The sequence below is a fragment of the Pseudopodoces humilis genome, chromosome 3, assembly GCF_049639895.1.
Source record: "Pseudopodoces humilis isolate 2021_Gansu_Grassland_sample_001 chromosome 3, ASM4963989v1, whole genome shotgun sequence".
NCBI classification, from domain to species: Eukaryota; Metazoa; Chordata; class Aves; order Passeriformes; family Paridae; genus Pseudopodoces; species Pseudopodoces humilis.
The window spans coordinates 65,740,913-65,765,731 of NC_142202.1; the positions used below are offsets into that span (position 1 = coordinate 65,740,913).

At 38.8% G+C, this 24,819-nt stretch overlaps 1 protein-coding gene across 1 annotated transcript in view; it reads left to right on the forward strand.

The window, feature by feature from the left end:
• The window catches only part of ROS1 (ROS proto-oncogene 1, receptor tyrosine kinase), a 70,678-nt gene that overhangs the window by 18,797 nt on the left and 27,062 nt on the right, over positions 1-24,819 (forward strand). Inside the window, exons 16-31 of the mRNA XM_088052940.1 lie at positions 287-468; positions 1,406-1,597; positions 6,092-6,192; positions 7,752-7,966; positions 8,342-8,499; positions 9,077-9,239; positions 9,992-10,254; positions 11,064-11,127; positions 11,772-11,974; positions 12,453-12,664; positions 13,171-13,457; positions 14,370-14,546; positions 16,388-16,605; positions 17,016-17,157; positions 22,596-22,828; positions 23,646-23,822. Of these exons, the coding sequence (XP_087909066.1) occupies positions 287-468; positions 1,406-1,597; positions 6,092-6,192; positions 7,752-7,966; positions 8,342-8,499; positions 9,077-9,239; positions 9,992-10,254; positions 11,064-11,127; positions 11,772-11,974; positions 12,453-12,664; positions 13,171-13,457; positions 14,370-14,546; positions 16,388-16,605; positions 17,016-17,157; positions 22,596-22,828; positions 23,646-23,822 (2,987 nt within the window). The remainder of the gene's footprint in view (positions 1-286; positions 469-1,405; positions 1,598-6,091; positions 6,193-7,751; positions 7,967-8,341; positions 8,500-9,076; positions 9,240-9,991; positions 10,255-11,063; positions 11,128-11,771; positions 11,975-12,452; positions 12,665-13,170; positions 13,458-14,369; positions 14,547-16,387; positions 16,606-17,015; positions 17,158-22,595; positions 22,829-23,645; positions 23,823-24,819) is intronic.

Below are 24,819 nucleotides of genomic sequence, written 5' to 3' on the forward strand. Positions count from 1 at the left end.
ACAGCAGAGCTAAAATCAACCCTCTGAACTAAATAGCTCTGTCTCCAGCATCCTAACATATGCCATGCATTTATAGTAATCCAGGCTATATATGTACAATACATGTACATTATGTCCTATAAAGAAGCATCTACCTTCACATTAGCTGAGACTAACTGTGCATTTGTATTGATTTTTAAAAAGCTGAAGTGCCTGACTGATTTTTATTCTTTAAAATAATGAGTATGTTTTTTTTTATTATTTGCATGTTTGCGTAATGCTTAACATTTTCCTTTTTTTCTTCAAGACCTCGATTGGTATAATGACACTCTTTATTGGATTAATTCCATGGGGGAAGTTCAGACCTGGACATTGAACAAAAGAAAGGGTACCACAGAGAACACTTACGTATCTGACGTCAGAAATGCAAGGATGTTGGCCTTTGACTGGTTGGGTCAGTGCTTGTATTGGGCTGGCAAAGCAAATACGGTAGGTATAGCTGCATTCTTAAAAGAAAAAAAATCCCTTAAGTCAATAATAAAGACTGTAAGGCAGTATTTGGGAAAATAATGCCTACTTCTTGCAACCTGAGATACATTTGGACCTTTGCTATTATAGTGTAGAACAAGGAGATCTTTATTTCCTTAAGTTATTTTCCACAGTTATACAAAAGTTTGGGTAAAATATTCACTAACATGCAATTCACCAGGTGCAAATCAAACATGCTATCAACAGTTCTGTTGGATTCAACATTGTAAAAATAAATGAAGATAATGAAAATGGAGGCTGCCCTGTTGATCTCATCCAAGAAGTAGATGGACTTTATTTTAATCAAATATGGCGATATTTGTTTACACAGAGATTTTCAAGGTTGACCTCTGCTCTGTGATTTTTTGCAGATCACTGCAGTTAAAAAATAATTACAATTACACTTTGTACACTCTCATATCAGGAACACTGACATGTGAATTATTTAAAAGGTATCTGACTTCAAAATTGTAGTGCTAATTTATGCAGTGCTGTCAAATTATGCTTTTCATTTCTTGTAAGTGCAAAGTCAGAAGCTGTTTTAAAAACTGGAGCTAGGAGGCCAGATTTCACACTGCCTTGCACCCTCATTTACACTTGTGAATAGTGAATATGAAGTGGGTGAGAAATTCTGTCAGACAGAAGGCTGCCAAAACTGGGAAAGCGAAGGGAAAAAGCTATTTCAGCTTTTTCCTTTTGTTACTTTCTGGCAAAAATGAACTAATAATTTTGCATTATTCTTCATCCTTTTACTTTGAATGCAAAAGGTTTAGGCTTTGAAAGCTGAAGGCTTGCACAGTCTTTTGATAAACAGCTGTGGAAAAGTCACTAATGTACACTCAGCTGATCATAGCTGATGATTTAGATGTGATGCTAAAGTCAATTCTTTTGTCCCTAGATCTATAGAAAATCACTGTGGGGAGGCCATATAGATGTTGTAGCTCATGTTGTCTTCTCAGTGAAGGATCTAGTTGTGGATTCAGTAAATGGCTATTTGTACTGGGCCACAATGTATTCGGTGGAGACCACAAGATTGAATGGAGAGGAGTATCTCATGTTACAAGAGCAGCAACAGTTTTCTGATAAACAGGTGACTGATTTTTTTACTTTTCTTTCTTTTTGTGAGAGATGGGGTGGAGGGGTGGTGTGTGTTTTAGTATTTAGAACTGTTGAAAATAGTCAGTGTTCACAGCTGTCAAAATTGTGCTTGTAACGCTGCTTCTTCCCACATGTGAAAGGTTCTTTTTTCCCAAACAATTTGTCTAATGGTCACTTCTGGCTTTCACATCAAAATGTGGAACCAGAGCTTCATAGCATCCTGCCTCTTTTGTGATGTTTCCCCAGCTTGCAGGACCTGTCAAGGCCAGTTTTGAGGCTTAGCACTTGCCAGGGATACTAGGGTTGCATTTCAGGCTGCAAAGGTGTGTTCCAGAAGCAGGTTTTACCTGTGGTGATGAGAGAGGGGGAAAGGCATCTGCCCCTGCTGCAGCCTGGCACAGCTTGTTGCTGCTGCTGCTGCCACAGTGCAGCTGCAGGTGCCACATCTGCCACTGACACTCTCCATCTTTCCTGATCCTGTCCCTCATGTGGTGGCAGGAACAGCAAGTTCAACACCCTGAGGCTTGTCAAGGCTCTCCTTCCCCAACTCACCCCTTCCCTTCCCCATCCTCTCTTCATCCCTTGCCCAAACCAGACACAGGCCCGGTCCCAGCTTGGTCCCCCCCTTGCTTTGCCCCAGGCTCACAAGGAGCTCCAGAAGGCTGTGAGGGGCTGGTGCTGAGCAGAGCAGCTCCTCAGAGAGAAGGGGCCTTCTTGCAAGAGTGAGTAAAGACACTGGGCAGCATAGGTGGGGAAAAAGGGATGGGGGATTGCTGTTTTAGCTGTATTAGGGTGGAGAATGGGTCCCATGCAGAAGTAGAAAGAGAGGGAAAATAAAGATGCTGTTTCCACCAGTAGCTAGCTCACCAAAGATCCTGTAGTATGTGGAAGCTCATTAGCTCCCTTTTCCTACCTGAAGACATTTTGTTATGCTCTGAGGCCTGCACAGATAACCTCCATATCTCTGTTGACCTTTCCCCTGTCTTTCTTCTACATTCACTTCTCTCTGAGGTCCTGTCAAGTCTCCCAAAATCTTGGTTCGCTGTTGGCTCCTCACAGGTCATTGTGGTCTTCTCTAAATCCATCCTGCCTCTGCCACCATGTGAGATTTGACTTCATTCTTGATAGGAGGATTGGTGTTGCCAACACAATGGAAGAACTCCAAGTCTGAGTATTCCCATGAAAAAATCTGTCAGGGTCTTAGCATCTTCCTTCCCTCCTTCCCTCCTTCCTTCCTTCACTCCCTCCTTCCCTCCTCACAGCCCTTGCTAAAGAAGTCTTTTCTTTTAGCCAGGTTGTCCATTAAAGACCCTTTCCAGTTTTAGTGTTACTTCCAGTTTTATCTTTCTTAGTTAGCTTTGTATCATTCCCCAGAACATTTCGCTTTCCTTTCCCAAAATAAAAGAATCTGGTGTTTCTCTGATTATTTAAAAAAAAACAAAAAACAAACCTGGCCTAGTTTAGTCCATGAAAGGCCAGCTAATCTCCTGTGAGATTTTACTCCTGTGATCTTTTACTTTCATGAGAGCTTGGGAAGAAGGAAGGCAGGTTCTGGTGTGCCACCTACTATACTTGTAATCCTGCATACAGAAGAATGTTAAAACTTTTGTACATGAGAGACAAGTCTGTGTCACAAAGGACCTATCTGTCTTCCAGTGCTTCCCTACCTCTGTGGAAGCTGGCTGGTGTGAACTGTCTCCGTGGAAAGATATATATTGTCCAAGTTCAGTGGCACACTTGGACTTAGCATACATCTTCTGGATGATCTGTGGCAAAGGACCAACAAGCTCCAGTTTATTCTGAGTGTCAAACCTCAACTTCCTTGCCCTTCTCTTTTGAATCACTACTTGCTTCTCTGGATCACCTCATGCTAACCTCAAATTTCTTGTTCTTGCTTTCAAGAACCTTGGCAGCAATATGACTACTTGTCTGGTCCTGTCAATTTTTATTTTTTTTTTCTGCACCTTTCTCTATGTCAGTGATACCAGCCTTCAACCATTCACTTATTCACACCTCCTACAAGCAAACATCTCCTCTTCTGCTTCTCTGCTGCCCTAATCTATGCACTGACTTCCTGAACTCAGCCTCCTGCTGTGATGCACACAGGCAAAAAGCCAAGTGAAAGTGTCTAGATTGAGAAGTGACCAGTTATAGCTGACAGGTGTTTCTTTATTAAAATAAAACTCAATAAAACTCTCAGAAATAAAAGGACAGCACAACGTTTTTTAATGGTGAAATTGTTGAGCTGGTTGTTATCGTCTCAATATCAAGAGGCAAATATATGTTTGCACAGGTACTAATATGTATTTTCCTTGCACAATGAAATCCTTTACCTGAGAAGAGCATGTCTTACCTCAGTATTAAAACACAGATGCAATAGTTAATTGCTGTTATCCGACAGTTAAAGTGTGTTCTCCACACAGTGGAGTGGTTCGTACTGGTATTCACCATCTGTTTTTCTAATAAAGAATTGCTGTTCAGCTGGATCTTCAGCAGTTTGTAGCTGTACTTCCTTTTAGCTTGAAATCTGAATGCTAGGAATAGGAATAGAAGAGCCTACTGTGAAAATGGCAGGTTTCCTACACAAACACAAAGGCAGAGCTTTGAAAGTGTAATTTCTTTGGCAGGAACTAGATCCTTTTATGGCAATTATTTTATTTTCTGATCAGTTGTTTAGCTCAGCTGGCATGTATTGGCAGAGCTTGATTGATTTTAGCAGAGCTACTCTGATTTATTTTGACTTAGGATCTGGCATAGAATTTCTAAACCACTTAGTTGTTTACACTGTACAACATGACTAGAGCAAAAGTAATTTATAGGGGAGCAGCAAAGTGCATTATATGGAAGTGGGCCCAGGACCCTTTAGGTGTCATTTCAATATTTTTAGTCAAAAGATATTTCAAATAGCTAAGTTCATCCTGCATCTCATGATGTTCAGTTTCATTGCACCACCACAAATTCATGTCATGCCCAGAGACTAATACCTCTCATGAACTGGGAAATGTTTGCCTCTGTTTGAAGCATAACAGAAGGGAGGTGTTAAACTGCTGCCTAACTCCTGAAAATGAATAGTACAAATATTTATCTGCCTTTTAATAATGGTGATACAGGGATCAGGATAAAGAAGATGGACACATTTATAGGAAAATGTAATAGCTGTAGGGGAAAAAAAAATGGGGTGGGGTAGGGTAGAAGGACCTAAATGTTCAAAAAAGCAACATAAATTCAGGAACTTGTCTTTTGGTGTTGAGCATTGGAGGGAGAATAGGTAAATGGGATAAAATATAGCACGGCTGACTAAATATACACTTGGGCACATACACACTGTGAGATATTTTTAACAGGACAACCTACAGGAGCAATCATTCAAACCTTGATTTTCTGACATACAATGTCAACAGAAATATGTCAAGAATGTGATTACATAAGGAGCAACAGACAACCAAGTGATATAGCATTTGCTTTCCTGTCATCATCTTCTGCAGTTTATTAATGAAGAGTTAGGAAAAAAAAGGCTGTTCCACTTACATACATAATGGAAATTTAAGCTTGTAAAAGAATAGTTACAACTAATGTTTGCATGAGAAGTTTGAGAGCTGCTGGAAAACATGTTCAGAGAGGCCCCAAACAACTTGTAAGCTGTGCTAATGATATAAAATAGACTAAACTTGATAACATTTAGCAGACTAACTTATGGAAGCAAATTCTTTTTTATTCACAGAACGGATTATTAAATGTCTGATTCTTATTACTGTTGCATATGGTATTGAATCTGTTGTTTACTGCAGAAACAAGAGAACTCTATTTTGAATATTAGATCCTATTAAAAAGAAACAACAAATCTTTCACCTCCCTTAAAGGAAAATGAAACATTGAAGTAAAGAACAGGAAGATTGTTTAATTTCCTTCCCCCTTTATTTAATGATAAATTATTTACAAAAAAATTAAATATTCAAATTTCCTGCTCAATCAAATAAATGAATTAATATTTTGCATCTATTTTCCATAAGTAATGCAACACTTTAAACTGTTTCTGTATAAAATCAAAGCTGGAAAACAAAGACAAAAGACCTGAAATACTTTTTTCAAAAGGTGATTCTGACTTTCAGACTGGATATCACCCACCTCTTTCAGACAAAGAATGCTAAAATACGAGAGGTATTTTGATAGGTAGTTCCACTAATCTCTTGATATGCTATTGCCATCACATCTGAGGTACTCAGATACTCCAGGGATGAACACTGTGACAGGTGTTAAAAAAATGTTATCTAGAAATCATCAGCTGCTATAAATAGGTGTCCACCAGGGACCTGATTATTTTCTAGTGCTATCTCTTTTTGTGTTAGAATAAACATTCATGGTAGTAATGCTGTTTTTGCCAATGAAGAGCTACTCATGATGTTGTCCAGACAACTATTATGCCTAAGGGCTCTTACCTCAGAAGTGAAGGTGTGTTCAAATTGCTATTTGGACTGTTTTCTCTTAGGTGGTTGGTGTAACTTTGGATCTCACCTGTGGTTTTCTTTACTGGCTTGTGCAAGATAGTCTATGTCTAAACCTATACAGAGCTTCTCTCCGCAAAGAAGGGTAAGTAAATGTATAGCAGAGGTAAGAAAGTCTGTATTTTCTAGTTTTTGTCATACTCTTTAAGAAAAAAATGCCATCCAGTGCACACTATTTACTAATTTAGCAATAAACAAAAAGAAGAGCTAGTGGTCATGGCTAGCTGGTGGCAAACTACATGTGATGGTTGGTAACACAGGTTTACAGCGAGAGAAACATGGTATGGAACCTCAGCTGAACTGAGGTCATGCTTATCAATTTTTAGACTTAGCTTTAGGAAATAATTGCTGCTTATTTTCTATTTTATCTTGGCATTTACAACTCTTGACAGTTTCCAAGTGCCTGGAGCTCTGTAACCTGCTCATCTTTCACGAATCTCAGGACTTGAACTGACACCACTGTCTCACCTGAGCAAACAGCACTCAGCAGGCTTTCCTCTCAATCATCATGAACGTGAAATGGCTGCATTACTCCAGAGAGACAGAAAGTTTAATAAGACAAAACATAACAAACAGTGTTTATGGGTTAGCTTGATTATATACTAAAACCTTGAGAAAAGTGGTGGTTTGTTCTCTAAGTGCAAAGTGTATAATACAAAGTAGTTTGTGAAGCTATGTTTTTCCTCTCTTCCATGTGGGGAATGTGATTATTTTAATTTTCTTTCAAGCATCAGATTAAGCTGCTTAAACTTAATTGAGCAGCATATGTATTTACATGTGCCCATAATGTTGCAGGCTGGCTTTGTGTGGAATCAGATGAATTTTCTGACTGATTTTAGACTTGCTATGATTAATAGTAAACACTTAAATAATCAAAATATGTTGATTAGTTTTAGCTGGAACATGCAGCTCCATTATGAACCAATTGGCAGCCATAAATCATTGTTCCTGGCATGCCAGAATACAGAGATTAGAAGTGATCCATCCTAATGGACCTGATGGCGTGTCAAAGCTTTTCCAAATTTGTTTTGGATGGCATGTGTCTAAGCTCAAAGACATTTCTGAGATGGCAAAATCATGCCTCTTACAACATATTTAATCTCTTGCCAAGATAAATTTGGGCCTAAAAAAGCCTGTTAGTTTTGACATAGAATATACAAGTCGGATTAAATCACCAGTGATCCCAGTGAAGAAAAATGTTAATAGATCTTAATAAATAATGGAAGAAAACTAGCAGGGTCAAATAAATCTGGGTTCCTGATGTAGTGAAGTAGAATGAATCTCATGCTCTGCAGCAGACTTCACTGTTTCAGTGGAATTGTTGAGAGAATGTAGGCTGCCTTTTCAAATTTTTCTGCATCTATGCAGCAGGATCTTAAACCATTTCATAATTGTTTTCCAATGAAATAAAGGGAATGAAGGCCTTTTTGTTCTTTCTGCAATGTTTCATATGCTGAAAAATGTTCTGCTTTAAAGAGCTAAAAGAAAAAAATTTTGATTTCCTGCCTCCTACATTTTAGAATTTGAATTATAAGTATTAAGAACTTGAATTATAAAAAACTTAACAATGTGTCAAACATTGCATAAATCTGTTCCCTCTACATGTGTGCTATCAGTTTGCTAATTTCATACATATTTCCACAGTTGTGCTAAGGTCATTGTCACGGAATTTGCAGCATGGAGTACTTCAGAAGTATCTCAGGGTGCACTGGAATACTACAGTGGTCGTCTGTTCTGGATTGATAGGCTTCAGTTTATTACAGTCCAGGAAGTCAATCAGAGCATTAGCATTCCCTTCTCACAACCAGCAGGGTTTACAGCCTTTACCCTTGTTCAGGTGTCACTTAAACCTTTGCCAGGTACATTTTTTTCTTTATCTAAACTCCTCAATAAAAGTATTCACTGTCAGCCTGCAATTCTTCATTCTTGAAATTCTTTAGTCATTTGACAAAAGATGAGAAAGATGAGGACAAGAGCAACTTATTAATAAATATAACAGGACACACATGATATATATATATACACACCACCTGATAAATATGTCAGGCTGATGTGCAATTATAAAAGCTGAATGTATATGTATGGATAAAAAGAATACATGTTGTTGTTGTTGTTTATTGTTTCTATTTAATGCTGGCTTACAGGATTTACTTTAATGTTTTAAATCACATTTGAATAGTCTACCTTTTCCTCACATTCTTTAGATTATTATTATTTCTTCTGTTTATGGACAGGAAATTTTTCTTCTACACCAAAAGTGATTCCAAATTCAGTGCCAGAGTCTTCTTTCAGAATTACAGGAAATTCCTCAAGTTTCCACATCACTTGGAGTCCCTCCACAAAGGTGGAATGGGGAACTGTCTTTTACTGCGTGGGATCAAAAGCTCTACAAGTGAGGATCTTGATGCAATCCCTCCCTATTATCTACATGTATTACTGCACATACTTGCTGATACATCTATCTTTAAAAAGAAATAGAGTTTGTTTCTTCTCCAGCATTTACAAATTGGTCAAGATCCAAACTAAATTGTAAACAGAGTGCGAGTTGTCCAGTTTCTCTGGCACTGCAGCCAGCAGTGGCTCTGGACCAGTGGCTGTGATGTGAAGAGCCAGTCAAGGAGATCACAGTGATCAAAAATTAATGACAAAGCCTCTCACAGTAACTCAGAGACAGAAGTGTCCTCTGAGGTGACAGTGGGACAGCCTTTGCCTGAATGTGGAATCCAGCCTTCATCCCCTCTTTAGCACATATGGTAAACTTTACTTTAAATTCAAAGGGCAGATTGCTGGCACATCGCTACACATCACTACAGTGCCACAGGAGCTGGTGAAACAATGACCACTCACAGGAAGAGAAGCTGTGTTTTCATTTAGTTGACCAGTTTGGTGAGGGAATTTTGGAAAACTGAAGGCCTTTTGAGTAGGAAAAAAGTCTTGCTTTATTTTCTCCTGTTTAATTTCATTTGCAGTCTCTGGAGAGTGAAGGATGCCTTCACCCCCATAATCTGACAGTGCCATCCTACAGAGTAGACTGGCTGGAACCATTTGCACTCTTTGATTTTACTGTCACTCCATACACATACTGGGGCAAGGCACCAATGACATCTGTATCCCTTCGAGCCCCTGAAGGAGGTACTAAAATTTCACATCCTCTTCCTCTCATGTAATGGGTACTGGAAGCAGCTCAATGTCAGCAAGTGAAACCTGGCAAAGGATGAGCAGCTTTCAGAGCTAATCAGCTGCAGGCAGAGTTAAAAGGACATGTTTCTGAGTATTTTTGGCAATCATCTATTGCATACATAAATGCAGACAATTGAAGTAATTGAATTCAGAACAGAAAATGCAGGACAATATGTCTATGACTATGAGCAGGAAAGAGAAACTGAATCCATTATAATGAACACCAAAGGCTGCATGCAATATCTTGACTACTTAGTAGATTTTTAATAAATGTTATGCATATTTTACTCTTGCTTCAGTGTTTATTTTTGCTCTTATGCATGTCAAAATTAAGTTAGCTAAAATATAGTGTAGAGTGACTGAAGCACTGAGAAAGCTTATGAGATGCAGTAGATTTTGAAATGAATAGGAGAGGAGATAGAATATGCCCTATGTTGTGAAAATTTTTACAGCCTCATAGTTACATACACGACTTGGCTAAATAGATATGTCTCAATCTCAGTGCAGGAGTTCATTTTTTTCCTTATACAGCTCTTTCTTTTGGCTAGGTAAGTTAAAACCAGATAGCCTCACATCAGTGAAAACCAGAAAGGAATTACCTTTAAGTTTTAGATAATCTTCTGTAGAGTTAGTTATGAGGTAGGGTTTGTGTTTTAGCAGGAGTATTTTGTTCTGTGCATTTTATCTTTATGTTTTTTATACAGTTCCTTCAGCCCCTAGGAACCCTAGAATATATGTGGTACAAAAGAACTTACATGAAAGTGAAGGGAAAGTCCTTATGGAGTTCAGGTGGGACAGACCTGAAAGAGACAATGGAATATTAATGCAGTTCAGGGTTTACTATCAGCTGTTGAATCAGAGCAGCACTGCTGGCACTTTCATGGAGTGGACTGAAATCAATGTTAAACCCACCCAGATGCAGTTTTCTCTCAAGGATGTCCTTCCCAACCTCACAGTGAGGTTTCAGGTATGAAAAATTACTAAGCTTGTCTCATGTTAGTTGGTAGATGTTATCTGTGCAGTCTGACATGTTTGCCTGGGAGATGTTCTTTTGGCTTGGGGCAAGAGCTTGTGGTTTCTGCTTGTAGAACTGCTGATTTGCTGACTCACCCATGGATACCTGGCTTAACCTCTCTGTGTATCATGTTGTTCACTAAACGGTGAAGCCCAAAAGAAACTTTGCTAGAGGCTTCCCCACGCCTCTACTGAAAACTGCAAGTTGAACACCAATTCAGCTGATCTGGCAGAGAGTGACAGGCCTTTTGAACTGAGCCAGAGTTTGAGAAATGCAAAGACTCATGGTTTCCATGGAAAGTGACTTCCAATTCAGAACTTGTCAAGAAGTAGTATTTTCACTGGGATAAAAGTTTTGGAACAGACAGGACGTGTGCTTGAAAGACAAGTCAAAAGCATGAGAGTGTGTAATAGACCAGATACTAATAAGAGAGAACACCATGTTGGTTGCAAGGTCAACAAACAGTAGGGATTGTTCCAGGCTGGGAAAGGAAACAAAAAGACTGTCTGGGATACTTTGAGCTCTAACTGTTAGATGCAACATGGATTGTCAATCTCTGTGGCACTGCTTAAAATTCTCTTCATAGCCACAGTCCCAACTTGAATGCAACCTTTGAACTGACCAGCACAGCCTTATGTCAAACAGAGCACATACATTCCTTGATGAGCAGACAGGGGTTTTCTCTCTGTTGACTGTACAGACTCTTATATGCAGACATTTATGCTGTTACTTAACGTAAGTATCAATCTCCTGTCCCACAGGTACAGGCCTTCACCTCTGTAGGTCCAGGACCTTTGTCTGATATGGCAGAGAGGAATTCTTCAGGTATGGATGATTTAGCTGCTGTCTCATGGTTTGTGTGCAATAGCTGCTGAAAATGACAGTACAAGCTTGGCAATCTGATAAATAGCCTCCAACATTTTATGTGACATACAGCAGACACAACAGAGGAAATGGTTACATCCTCTGATACGAAAGATTAACACATTCCTTATCAGTAGACTAAATTTTTGGGAATTTCATGCCTTTCCTCAAAACTATGCTAAGTTAGCTTTTTTGTGCAACTCCAGGCTAGTATGGAACAGTAGGTTTTCACCTGCAATCTGCATACTGCTAGAGATCCTTATACATTTCTAATTAGGCTGTCAAAGTTAACTAGGAAAGTTAGAGCACCACTATAGATCATAGGCTATTTCTAGTTTGGCTGTTAAAGGGAATTAAATGAGAAAATCTGATTTACTATGCTTATATTTGTTAGGTAAGCATTCAAAATAACACTGAAAATATCTCAGTAGTTTGATTGTGATGACAAGAGGGCATCTCATTATTTATTGACTGTGGCATACAACTAAATACAATAAGTTCAGGCCCATCATTTATTTTTATCTCATACTTCCTTTCCTTATGAACAACTGTGATTATCTAGGATTTTTTTTTTTGTTAATTCTGCTGTGCCCTTTTTCCTCCAGAACTTTTCCCTGCCCCAACTCTAATAACTATTTCTGCCAACAAGTTGTTTCTTACCGACATAGACAGTAGTCATACCATATGGGAACTTTCAGCAAAGACTAATGTAAAGGACATCTGTTACACTGCTGATGATGACAAAGCATACCATATCACTGAAGATTCTCTTTTTATTCTCAATATACAGAATGCTTCAATGTTTCAGGTATTCTTTTATTCACTCCTTTACTTGAGAGAATCTACTTTCGTACATGGCCATTATTGCCATTATTTTATGGCCAACTATGCTTTTGAAAAAGTAAAAATGACCAGAGTATGCCATTGTTAAAGTTGTGCTATTAATTAGAAATGGTTTTACTGACATCTGCTTTGTTGATAAGATATATTATCAGATGTTTAATTTCAAACTCATACTAGTAAATACAAGAAGTTTGTATTTTGTATCACACTTAATTATTTCAATTTAATTTAATTCATTCTAATTTCAAGAGTATGTAAGCAACAATTGATATTTTTGAAACAGTAGTTTTGATTTGTCTAAAAAAATTGCCAATCTATGACACATCTTTGTATTTTGACTTCTACTTCCCAAGTAGACATTTTTCTTTTGAAATCAAATTGATTTTCATAATGTCTTAACAACAGGTTGGAAAATTCCGACCTTTTAATTTTTTTTTCTTAAGTTTTTCAAAGATGCGCATCTTCACAATGTCACAGCCATCACAGTTGACTGGATTGCAAGGCATCTCTTTGTTGCACTGAAAACACCACAGAATGAAACTCAAATATTTGTTATTGATCTTGAGCTCAAGAAAAAATCTCTAAAATCCTTGAACTTGCAGCTGGGCAAAAGTAATTCAACTGTATCATCTCTATTGTCATATCCTTTCTTAAGGTAAGGCACATGTTATTAATAACTATTTTAGAGCAAATTTTAGATATGATTTTCATTAAAACTTGAACTGTTAGAGTCTGAAATGGATTTTTTATTGTAGATGAGTTTTGGCATTATGTAAATCTCAGAAATTTTTGGATGTAGTACTACTTTAGAACTGCTAGATGAGCATGGATATATCTAATTTCAAAAAGATGTCTGTGAGCAAAGATTTCAAATTACGCTTAAATACTGATAGGTTCTTCTATATGAATAATGCAAATGAAAGTCAGCACCAGATAACAATTTTTTATAGTAGCCATTTTGTCCAAAATAGTAAGTTATTATAGCCTTCTATACAAAAATAATAATTTGGCACTTGGAATCACTTTGTGATTATGCTGCTGTAGTTAACTGGCTTTAAATGTTTGGGAGATTTGTGACAAGTTATTTACCCAGGCTAGGGTTGCATTTAGATTGGTCAGGTTGGAGTTTTTCTCCTGAAAGCAATACATTTTCTTTGATAGTCGCTTGTACTGGATGGAAGAGCTTGATAATGGCAGCCACATGTTTTATTATGATATTCTGAACAACACCGTGCACCACATCTTGGGACAAGGATTGGTAGAAAAACAGATGAGGAACCACTGTACCTGCAATGTCACAGAAGTGGAGCTAGGAAGACCTATGTGTATAGATTTGTCTGACTCCAAAAACCCCCAGCTGCTTTTTATCAGAGGAAGAGATGAAATATGGGTCTCAGATGTGGATGGTTGCCACTGCTGGAGAACTATCAAAATACCAAGTATTCAAGGTCTGAGAGTCTTTTATTTTTCTAAGTAATTTGTGATTCTTGCTGTCTCTTACTTCAATCAACATTCATTTCAGAAAATAGCATTCATGAAACACTTAGTTTCTAAAACTAAGTCTATAAGTCAATATGAACAAAATATTTGTGTTCTGTGTTTCCAGTTGTGTACTGTGTACAAACTAGGAGAAGGAGCAGTGTGTAGATGTTTACTGATGCAAGTGTGTATTCTAGTAAGATGTAAAAGAAATGCTACGGCCTCAAGTGCTACTTGTCAATAGATTTCACTTAGGATATAAACACATTATTTTGCTAGGGTTTCATATTAGCTACACCTATTGCAGTTTATCTCAGTGAAAAGGTGCGACAACCATTTATGCCTGAAAATGGCATTGCAGACTTCATCATGTGGGGAAGGTACTTTATGCACGTAGGGTCTTGTGTGACAAATTATCCATGTTTACTTCCATAACAGTTACTCTTGGCTGCTCAGTTTTCAGCTCAGTTCTAGAGGCATGCTGGTAAAACTGCACTGTTACCAGAGGAGCTGTCTTAGTGGTTCCTGAGAGATGGCAGATCATGGTGGTCCTCATCTTGCAAAAAAGAGCAAAGTTTCTTTAGACAGCTCTTGCTTTCGTGTTTTATTTCTTGTGTTTGTTAATGGAATAGCAGTTCTCATAATTATGGGTAATTAAACATCTTCAAATCTACACCTGTAAGCTGGAATAACAGTGTCTCAGCATCATGAGACCGACTGGAAAATATCAGAAATCTTTTCTCAAGGGGAGGTCTTTGAGGATACGGTATGGCCAAGATACCTATATTGACTCACTGAGAATACAAGCACCTGCCTGCTCTTGTAAAAATCATGTGCTCAGGGTTGACTATAAAACTTACTTATGCAATGTTTTCCTACAGGTAATAAAATTAGCAGCTTGACTGCAGATAAGAAATTTATATACTGGACCACTGAAACAAAGGAATACGCTGAAATTTGGCTAGCAAATAAAGAAAGCAGAAGACTCGTTCTTCACAAGAACACAAACCATGCACTGAAAATCTTAGCTTACAGCTCAGCAGCACAATCATATCCAGGTAGAGGGGATTTGGTTGTTTTGTGAATGTAACTAATTTCTTTCAGAGCATATATTTAAGTTGCAGATTGTGCTATGTGTATTTATGTAAAGTATGCTTCATGGATTCAGGTGCCTTCTACAGACAAACAATTTGCACATTTTTAAAAGGATGAATATAAGGGCTGGCCTTGTGTTGGATATAATGGAAGGTCATGATGATGAGTATTGTCCTTGTTTCTTAATGCCAAATTATGCCTATTTTCAAAGCTGTGTCAGACCCAGAGATTTAGGAAAGGTGGTGCATGTTACAGCGCAGAAAAAGCGTAAATATGTTCCACAGTGCTGTAGCAAGAGTTTGATAGTGATCCCTGTCATGACACAGATTTCTGAGTTTGTTCAAAAGTATGTAAAACTCAAAAAAAGGTCTGTCCTTCCAAAGACAAAGAGATAAGAACTCTGCCTAATAAAGTGATTTATAATGAAGTATGCAAGAGACAATTACAGGTTACATTACAGTAGACCCAGGCTTCAGTTAAAACTCCTAATATTTTAAACAAAACATTGTAGAATGATAATGAAAGAAATAAAATGTTAGTTTTAATAGAAAATTAGGGTTCAATGTACCTATAGGGATTATCTTTGTAAATGCAGAGGTTTAGAACAGCTACCAACATGATGAATATACTCAAAATAATTATTGAACTCCAGTTTTGCATAAAAAACCTGGAAAATATACAAATTAATATTTTAATGAGATAAACTTCAGAACAAAATCATTTCACATTCTTTTGGGTATTTGGTATAGTCATGCCTGCCTGCAGCTGCTCTGACCAATGCTCAGGCTATTCTTGCCAACACTTTGGGCATGTTTGTTCTCATGAGATCTGTGTGGGCTTGGCATTGGTGCTGCAGCCTGGTTTGGCCCTGGTACAGAATGTGCCAATCCCTCTCCCCAGGGACAGGGTTTCCTGCAAGAGCCCCAGGCGTAGCTGGAGCAGAAAGGGAAGAACCAAATTTCGGTCCAAATGGATTATTTCTACCCAGAGATCCCCACAGAGATTTTCTAATTTACACTGAGTGCTGCAAATACATTTGAAGGAATACGCAGGAGCCTGACTTTTGTAGGCATGGCAGGTTGCTCACTTTGGGAGGGAAGATCTTGACTATGAGGTCAGTTGTGACCTAAGGGCAAGCATTGGTCCTTGTACTTTCTTCCTTGTGCACATGCCTAAATTTCTTCCCTCTTAGCAGGAAGTCCATTTAATATATTTTTATTTTGTTTTTCAAAGTATATCAAGTGATGAGGAACTTTCTTTTGTTACTTTTTATTAACTGTCAGTATAGTTTTCTATTGTTTTCTCCCTCTAGACTCCTTTTCTACCTCCTAAATTTGGCTCTCACTATTTGTTGTCACATTACACATGGAAAGCTGTTTGGAAGGAGTAGTAGATAACACTTAATTGCTAGAGAAAGGCAATGTCTATTCAGTATATATCTTTCCTGTAACAGGCAAGTTTGGGCTCATCACTATGTACTGCCCTGACAACACAGCAACTACAAGTTGCATTTCCATCTTCAAGATGCATTTCCATCTTCTTCTTCAAGAAGAACCTAAATTCTTTATTAAAGTTGTATCTTATTAAAGATAAATGAGAGTTTATTTGAGGACCACTGTTTTAGTGTCCATGAAAGTAAACAAATAAAGTACTTTCAGGTGGAACTTTCTTCTGTTTCTCTTTGTGAGAGCAGTAAGAATGCTTTGTAGTTACGCTTCCTCATATGAATGGTGGTAGAATCCTATGCAAGTTTGGATTGGTCCAGCCATTATTTCAATTTTTAATCTTTTGATGTCTTTTCTAGATAAAAGGTGCTTGATTCTCTTGCCAGACACTGAGAAACCTACCATCCTTGCTACGACTAACACCAGTTTTACACTAAGCTTGCCATCTGTCACACCACAGCAGCTATGCCCTGGCATTTCCCAGCCTACACCAACGTACCTGGTATTTTCCAGACACATGACAAACATCTGCAGGAACTCAATACACTGTGTGTCTGCTCCACAGCAAAAAACATTGGTATGGCTACTTCACACAGAAATGCTATCATCTATAAACAGGCAATGTGATATCACTTCTAGTGATTTTATGAACCATTCTGTAGCTTTCTAGCTTTGTAGTCAGCAAGTTTTTCCATTTCTCTCTCCCAAGGGTAATTGTCCTTTCTCTAGGACAATTTTACAACAGTAATTGTCTTTTCTCTAGGTATTTGGTAAGTGATAGATTTCTTAGTTTCCCTAGTTTTCCTTTGTGCAAGTACCTCCACCCCTATTTTTGGCTTGTTTTTTGATATGTGCTTTCTTTTCTGTAGGGACCTATACTGAAACTGTGATTCTAACATTCTTTTTTTTAAACATGAAATATGATTGGATTGACATATGACTCTTTTTTCTAAGAATGCATGTTTATTATCTGATTTTGACTTACAGGAATATCAGGGTCCTATTGCTGTCTTAGAAAACCTACAGCCATTTTCGAGTTATGCCATACAAGTTGCCGTGAAAAACTACTATTCAGATGAGGAAGTGCTGCCTGTGGGAGAAGGCATAGTTGGCACAACTCTATATGGAGGTTTGTTTCATATTTTATTCCGATTCTGAACTGAGTTCTCATCTCAGTTAGAGAAAGGTTTATGCAAATTTGGGTTGCAAATCAGAAAGTGGACAAATAGACTTCTTAAAAGTACAACCAGTGTAGATCTTTGCAAGGTTTTGGCAATAAGACAAAATGAATTTGTAGGATTTATTCAATATATTTATTCTTTATTCTATATATATATATATGTGTGTATATATATATATTATATGTATATATTTATATATTCTTAATGCTTTGGCTTACTGGCTTCCTGAGGAAAGATAAATTATGGTTAAAAGTGACTAAACAGTTGCAGTTTTTGCCTTGAACCACAACTTTAACTAAATTGTATTTGAATGTAAGTGTGGTTATATATGTTTAAGTATCTGTGTTATGTATTCATTTCACTTTAAGATTTTTTTCCCTTAGCTTGATGTCATTCTCACAATTCCTGTTTTTAGGGGTAATGCAGATTTGTTTTGTTGTGAACCAGGCTGAAAAGACAACGCTTCATTTTTACTTTTGGACTGAATGAAAACAGCTCATTTTCAGTTGATTTCAAGAATTTTGTTGTGCCCTTTCAGTCCTTGTTCTTTGAGAATACTACGATCTGAGCTAGATGCTTCCCGTGCTTGTCAATACCTCAGTTAGGGCAGAAAGGTGCTTCTACTCATTTCCTGCTTCACTCTACCTGTTTGCAGTGGTGGGGCAGCTACTGTGCCAGTTTCCTTGAAGCTCTTGACCTCTTCCAGAAAGAGAAGAATCATGCCAAATGTGCATGTTATGCTTTTGCACGTGTTGCAACCCAGCCCAGTAGAACTACCTTGCTCCTCACTTTTTCTTGTTTTGTGTGTGTAATTTTGTACATGCACATTTGTCATTATGAGGAGCTGCCTTTGTACTCCTCTTCAGGTAACTTTCACAACGCTTCTGCTGAACTCCCTTGCTGAAAACGTGGAATAGCCATTGTGCTATTCCCCATAGAATATGTAGGGCTTGCTCTTCTGTTGTGTCAGTTTTGCTCTGTTGCAGCTGGTATCACCAGCCAGTGTGAGCCTGATCCACACAAACTCTTCCCTTGCAAATCCATCAGGCACCTCTGTTAATTCCTAAGTCAGAGAGTCAGAACTGTAGCCAGGTCTGCATGACAGTGTATCTATGTGTCGTGGTTTTAAACCAATAACTAAGAAAATTACTTATTTCTTGCTGTGAGATATGGATTAGAACAAGAGCAAAACAGGCATAAAACTTAAAAGGAAAAGAAAGTTTATTGACAAACTACAATAATAAGAACACCAGAATAAACTTCCAGAAAAACCTTTTCATCCCCAGTCTACCCACTATTCCCTTGTTCACATGATAAAAGAGACAAAAACTTTGGAACTTTGATGGTTAAAACAGTCCCAATTCTTGCTACAGTCTTTTCACCAGTCTTTGTAGAGAAACAGAAGTTTCTTCCTGTTAATTTATGGAGTTTCTCACAAGAAAAACTATTTTTGTTATAGTTTTCCATTGCCCTAATGTTAGCTGCCCAGAGCTGCTGTTATTAGAGCCCACTCCTCCCATTTTCACATCACTCTGAAGTGTGTATGGGCCATGAGTCTAGGGATGGGATTTTTAAGGATAAGTTATTCAAAGGCAAAAAGTCTTCTTCATCTGTTTCTGTGAGCTCCACTAGAAAACAGTTTTCTCATTGCCTCTCAAGGCTTCAAATCTTCCAGCACTTCACTGTACCATAATTACTCTACTTTTTACTCAAAATTTACACTTTGAACATTCTATTCCTCCCTATATACTGTCATGAATTAAAGGAGTGTTTTCAAGACCTTATTGTCCATTTCCATAGTTTTAACAGAAAGATATTTCAGCTTAATTAAAGCATCTTCTTAATTCTCTACCTTTTCTGAGGCTTCTTTTCTTTCCTGTCACTGGTAGTTTATAAAGTCTCTTTTCATGTTGATCACTCTCTTTTTCTCTCTCTGGATAAAAAGCATAATCCGCAAGTCTCATCTGGGTAATGAAAGAATTAAAATCTTGCCCAGGCTGTTGTAGGTAGTTCTGTGGCCTCGGCCGGTGCAGGAGCTGGAGCCGTCTGCGATGGAAAGTTCCTCACGGCTGCTCTGGAGAGTGTAGTCGCCGCGCCCAGCCCGCTGCAGGTCTAGAGCCTCTCTTTCTTCACTCAGCAGTTTCTAGTGAATTTAGTTACAGCAAAAAACCTGCAGCCGAGCCAGAGATCGGCTCGGCCCGGCCCGGCCGGAGCCCGGAGAAAACTTTTTCCGCAGGGCCCGCATCTCCCGGCCGGGAGACGCTGGGCCCAGCCCGGTCCCTGCCCGGCCGCATGGCCTGGGCAGGGAACGGGAGGCCTGGAGCTCTGCCACCCTTCCCAGCCAGGAAACAAAGAGAGCCAAGAGAGCTCTGGTTTTACACTTTAAGGTAGGGTTCACAAGTTGATCCCACTTTTCAATGGCCTAAACTGCTGTCAATTCTCAGCAATGACCGATAATTGGTCAGGAGAAAAGACTCCAGGCAGTTCCCAGCAACTTAAACTTTCTTAAAGGTAAAGTAACTCCATGACACTATGTTTTGCTGAAAGCCTGGAGAGATGGTACCTAGGGATACTTGGTATTGAACTGGGATGTGGGAATGCTGTGGCCCCCATCTTCAGTAATCTTCTTGTCTGAGTCTTGTCCTGCAGAGTTGGAGCAGTTCTTTTTTGAGAGAGGCTAAGGGAGTGAAACTGAGAGGCACAGCAGCCTCTGGCCCTTGGGCACTGGCTCCCTTCGCCCGGCTGCATCAGGGCTGGCTGTGGCTGGTACAGAGCCGTGCAGGCTGCACAGCTGTGCATGTGGACAGCTCTGACATGCAGTGAGGGAGCCACCACAGGACTGCCAACGTTTTCCCTTACCTCTTTTTACCTCTCCTTGGATTTTGGCTGCTTCAGCAGCTGATAAAATCACTGGCATTAAAGTACAGACAGCCACCACTGTGTTTTTCTTACTTTCCTCAATGTCTCTTTCCCCTAGTGATCAACTGTGCCCAAGAAAACATTTTACTCAGAACACCTGACAACAAGTACACGCCAGGAGTCCTGATTTTCTTTCTTCTTTCATTAGGGATTGACTCTGTGGTTTCTTTAAAGGCTCATTCGTAGAATAATCAGCCTCTCTTTTTGCCACCATTGTCCAGAGGAGACCTGTGAGCCACCAGTAGCTTCTCTTATGCACAGACCATTCCCTGTTTTTTGTCCTGGGAGCAGTCACATTTTACCCGTAAAAAACTTCTGTTTAAGCTGAACTTCTTTTCATCTTTTAAATGAAAGTGAAACAAGAGGTGCAGGCATATTGCCACCCTTCTCATGGAATCCAGACTTTGGAAGTTCTCTAGTTCAACTGTGCTGGATTTGTTTCTCTTAACAGTCAGATCCCTTAGCATCTGCCTCATCAAGCAAATAGGCTCCCATCCTATGTGGATCTCTGAATATTGTCAGCCAGTCTCTTCTAACAATCCTGCAGTGAGAGGGCTGGAGGCAGTGGCCTTTATCTTATCTGAGATGGGAGATTCAGCTTCAATATCAGAAAAAATGTTTACACTGTTTGGGTGGTCAGGAATAAGTTTCCCAGGGAGGTGGTGGAGTCACCATCCCTAGAGGTGTTTAAGAGGTACCTGGTGTTGCGTGATGTGGTTTAGGGGTTACAGGGGTAGTGCTGGTTGACAGCTGGACTTAATGATCTGAAAGGTCTCTTCCAACCTTGATTCTACCTTCCTATGGAGTGTCTATGGAGAAAAACAAACAAACAAAACCCCTCCAAAACACCCAACAATTCTAGCCTTCTATCAGTAGACTTCAATTCTTTGCATGGGATTCCACATCTGTAATATAAATTTGTGTGACATGTTGATTGAATAACATTAAATACTATTGGGATGTGGCAAGAATTTGCACAATTACTTTTTTGTGTGGTAAACTGTGCCATCCTGCAGCAATGTACACCCTTTCTGTGAAGAAACACAAAGGTAGCGTATGAAGTGGGAGACTGGATTGCTCCACTCAAATGGAATTTTTTAGTCTCATGTTAAAATGAAACATGAAACTCAGAACAGGCTTCTCTAGTTGGGACAAAATGAAAAACCTGGATGAAAATCAAGTCTTGAACGAAAAGCAAACCAAACCAACAAAAAACCCTCACCCCACCCCAGCCTACAAACCCTGAGTATTTTGAATAGGTATTTGTATCAGCATTCAGAGCTTTACACAATTTGTTGAAAAACTTCCAGCCAGCTGTAAATAGAAGGTATATGTGTCCTGACACTTATGCTCTCAATTTCATGAATGTAACTGCCAGTTTAAATTGTAATCAGATGCTGCTAGAGCCTCTTGAAGTGTGTGCACTATTTAACACCTCTGAAGCTGTGTGAATTCCCTCTGCCTTTTTCTCAATTCTCTAATGAAGTGAAAGAAGCTTGGAATAATTTATGCTTTCCATCAAATAGCAAGACAGAGGGAATGTAAAAAAGAGGAAGCCAATTAATGCATTGCTCTTGCCACAGAGTGTCACTCTTACTCCACATATGTTTTAGCTAGACAAATGAGAAATTTGTCTTCTTTCTTCGTGTAGTTTCTGTATATTTGATTAAATAATTTGTAGTCTTGATACTAGGATATGAATTAAAACATATGGACTCATAATTTTGATATGTTTGGAACATAAATAGTGTAATGACTTGTTAAATTTTTACCTATCTGGACACTTCAATAAGAAAGAAAGCTTTTTTGTGCAGAGTAGGGACATGCCATATACTATTACAAAGTCTGTGATCTTAGCTTCAAAGGAAGGGTTGATTTTCCCAGAACAATTAGTGAGTAACCAGCTGGTAATGACATCTGACCAGCAACCCAGTTTCTTCCTTACACAGCTCAGCTAGACTCTGTATTTCTAAGGAAAATTGTAAATGATGGGAAATAATGCTTAGTTTTGGATTTTTGGATTTTCTTCCCTCATAAGTTTCTGTTCAAGAAAAGTCTTTTCAGTTGGAATAGCGCACAGGAATATTTTTTTGTGTGCATATTCAAGTAAGCACCATATTAAACTTTCATCTGAGACCCTGATTAGGAAATTAAGAGAGAGTAGGGATTCAGTGATATGACTACAAATGTAGATGTATAGGACAGCAGCTGTTTTCCTGTTGTTGTTCAGCTTTTTTGGGTTTTTTGTCTTCTTGTTTATTAGGACAGCCAAGAAGATACTAAGAGTCCATCAAAATATTTTGAACTTGTCTGCAGCTGACTGACTATACCAGAATATGAGTTTTACGTGTGTACAGTTTCAGTCCTGTGAATGAATCATATTAATACACTTATACCCTTCTTTTCTTTCCTTGGTGACATTTCTTGACTTCTCTGAAAGGGAGATTAATTTTTCTTTCTGTTTCAGTACCAGAGGCAGTTGACACTATTAAAACATTAGTTTTGTCTGACACCACCATCAACATATCTTGGAGTGAACCTTTGAAGCCAAATGGACCTCTTGAATCCATCCGCTATCAAATCTCTGTCAATTTATTGCCTCCTGTCCCAGCAACACCTTTGTCAAAAAGTGAATTTTCAAATGGGATGCTTGCCTGGTCTGTCAGTGGGCTCCAACCTGGAACAAATAATTCATTCAAGGTATAATTGCAAGTAGTTTTACTGGTTTGTTCGACCTGCAAATCTTTAGACTGCTCTCCTGTTAAGTAGACAAAAGTATGTATGCAATGTGGATTCATAAGAACAAAATGTAATGCTTCCCCTTTACAGATGAAGGCTTAAAAAAAATAGTCAATTATGCATCTGGACAGAAGGTCTATGATCAGAGTGACATTTTCAAAAGTAACCAAGTAAACATGTCTGTAGAATGTGCACTGGGTATCACAATTAGAGTGATTTAACACAGTTGGGAGAACATTCAGATGGTGGCAGGAGGGGATCTGTGGGTCCTAATTTGATTCTGGGCTTTTGTTAATGATTTGGATAATATAATGGGGAATATATATATACACACAGATATACCTAAATACCTGTATGTGTGTATGCAAGTATGCATCCCTAGGAGGTCATATTTGCCTGTGGCTTAGTGAAAAGCAATGTGCTAAGTCACTTCTTGACTTTGTGTTTCTGTGGTTCTAAAACACTGCCTAATATGTGATGTGACATCATGCATGTCTGTGTAAGAGTGAGTGGCATTTCAGAAAGATCTAGAAAGTGAAGTGACTTGGTAGAAATCTGAGATGAGAAACTAAGATGATTCTCTGAGGAACTGGACATGAATTTCAGCCTGAAGTTATATGACCTTGCAGCTGTGAAGTGCAGAATCTTTCTACACCTATATCTCTATTGCCTGAATAATGTCTTTGAAACATTAGTCTTCAAAACACTTGGCATTGCTAAAGCAAAGCTGGCTTTCCAACTGCTCTGGTATTGTACAGTTCATCCATTGCTTTACTAGGTTCTTGCTTTTCATCCTGATGAGAACTGGTTTTCTGAAAGTGTCCCTGTCATTGCAAAAACTTTTGAGACTCCAGCTGCACCTATCAACATAGTCCCCAGAAATACCAGTTTCCAGCTAGAATGGAGAGCTCCTCTGCACATCAATGAAACCAGCTTCTGGTTTGAGCTGTGTAAGGTAAAAATACCTTTAAGTTTTGGGGTGGGTTTTTTTCAGAGAGACAATTTAACCTACTCTGTCCTGGTAAGCAGGACAGGGTGGGTGGCAGGAAGTATATGAAGAGTCTCAGTGGATAATTTGGGCATGGTGATGTCAGTCTTAGCTGCTCAGCAGGGGCAGGATGGAGTCAGCATTTGCCAGGAACAAGGAGGAGTGCAGCTGTAGCATTTAGTATTCCATAGTGCCAAAGGACATCCTGGATGACCTCACCAGAATTTCTTCTGAGTCTCCTGTTTCAGCAGTCCTATCCCTGTTTCCTCACTGCCCTGCCCCAACTGAGTTTGCAGTTGCAAATCCTATGTCTGCCCTGCACAAGAAAATGAAGAAAAGAAGCAATAAATATTAGCTACAATCTAGTATCTGGATTTTTTTTTCCTGTGGTAGAGATTGATAGGAGAAAATGCCAGAGAAAAGACCAGATCCAGGGAGTAAGAAGTAAGCACTTGCAGTGAGAGCAGCATGCATGGAAATTTCAGACTTCAACACCTGAACCACTGGACACAGAAAATGTCCAAACTGGATCATGCGAATTCTTTACTATAGAGGATCAGACTCAATAGACCTACACCAAACATTTCCCTGCCCCAAAATAAATGTCACATCACAATTCCACTAACCCACCTCCTTTCAGTTGCATCATGGCAAACTGAACTCATGGGCACGTCACAATGATCCAGAAATATAAGGGGAAAGGCTCCTTTTGGCTGTGTAAAGCAGGCACTTAATCTGCTGTTCTTTGTTACTGCCAAGACTTGTAGGTCTCCAGAAAACAAAGAAGAAAATTAGGGTTTGTGTCCTTGGTCTCTGAGAGGACAAAGTCCCATGGTCGAAAGAGCACCTGTGTCATATTTCCACTATGATATTAAGAGGTGGCAAAGTAGTTAATCTACCCAGGAATAGAACTGTGACACACTTTCAGCAGAGCAAGAAAGTTGACCATAATGATATTTTATTT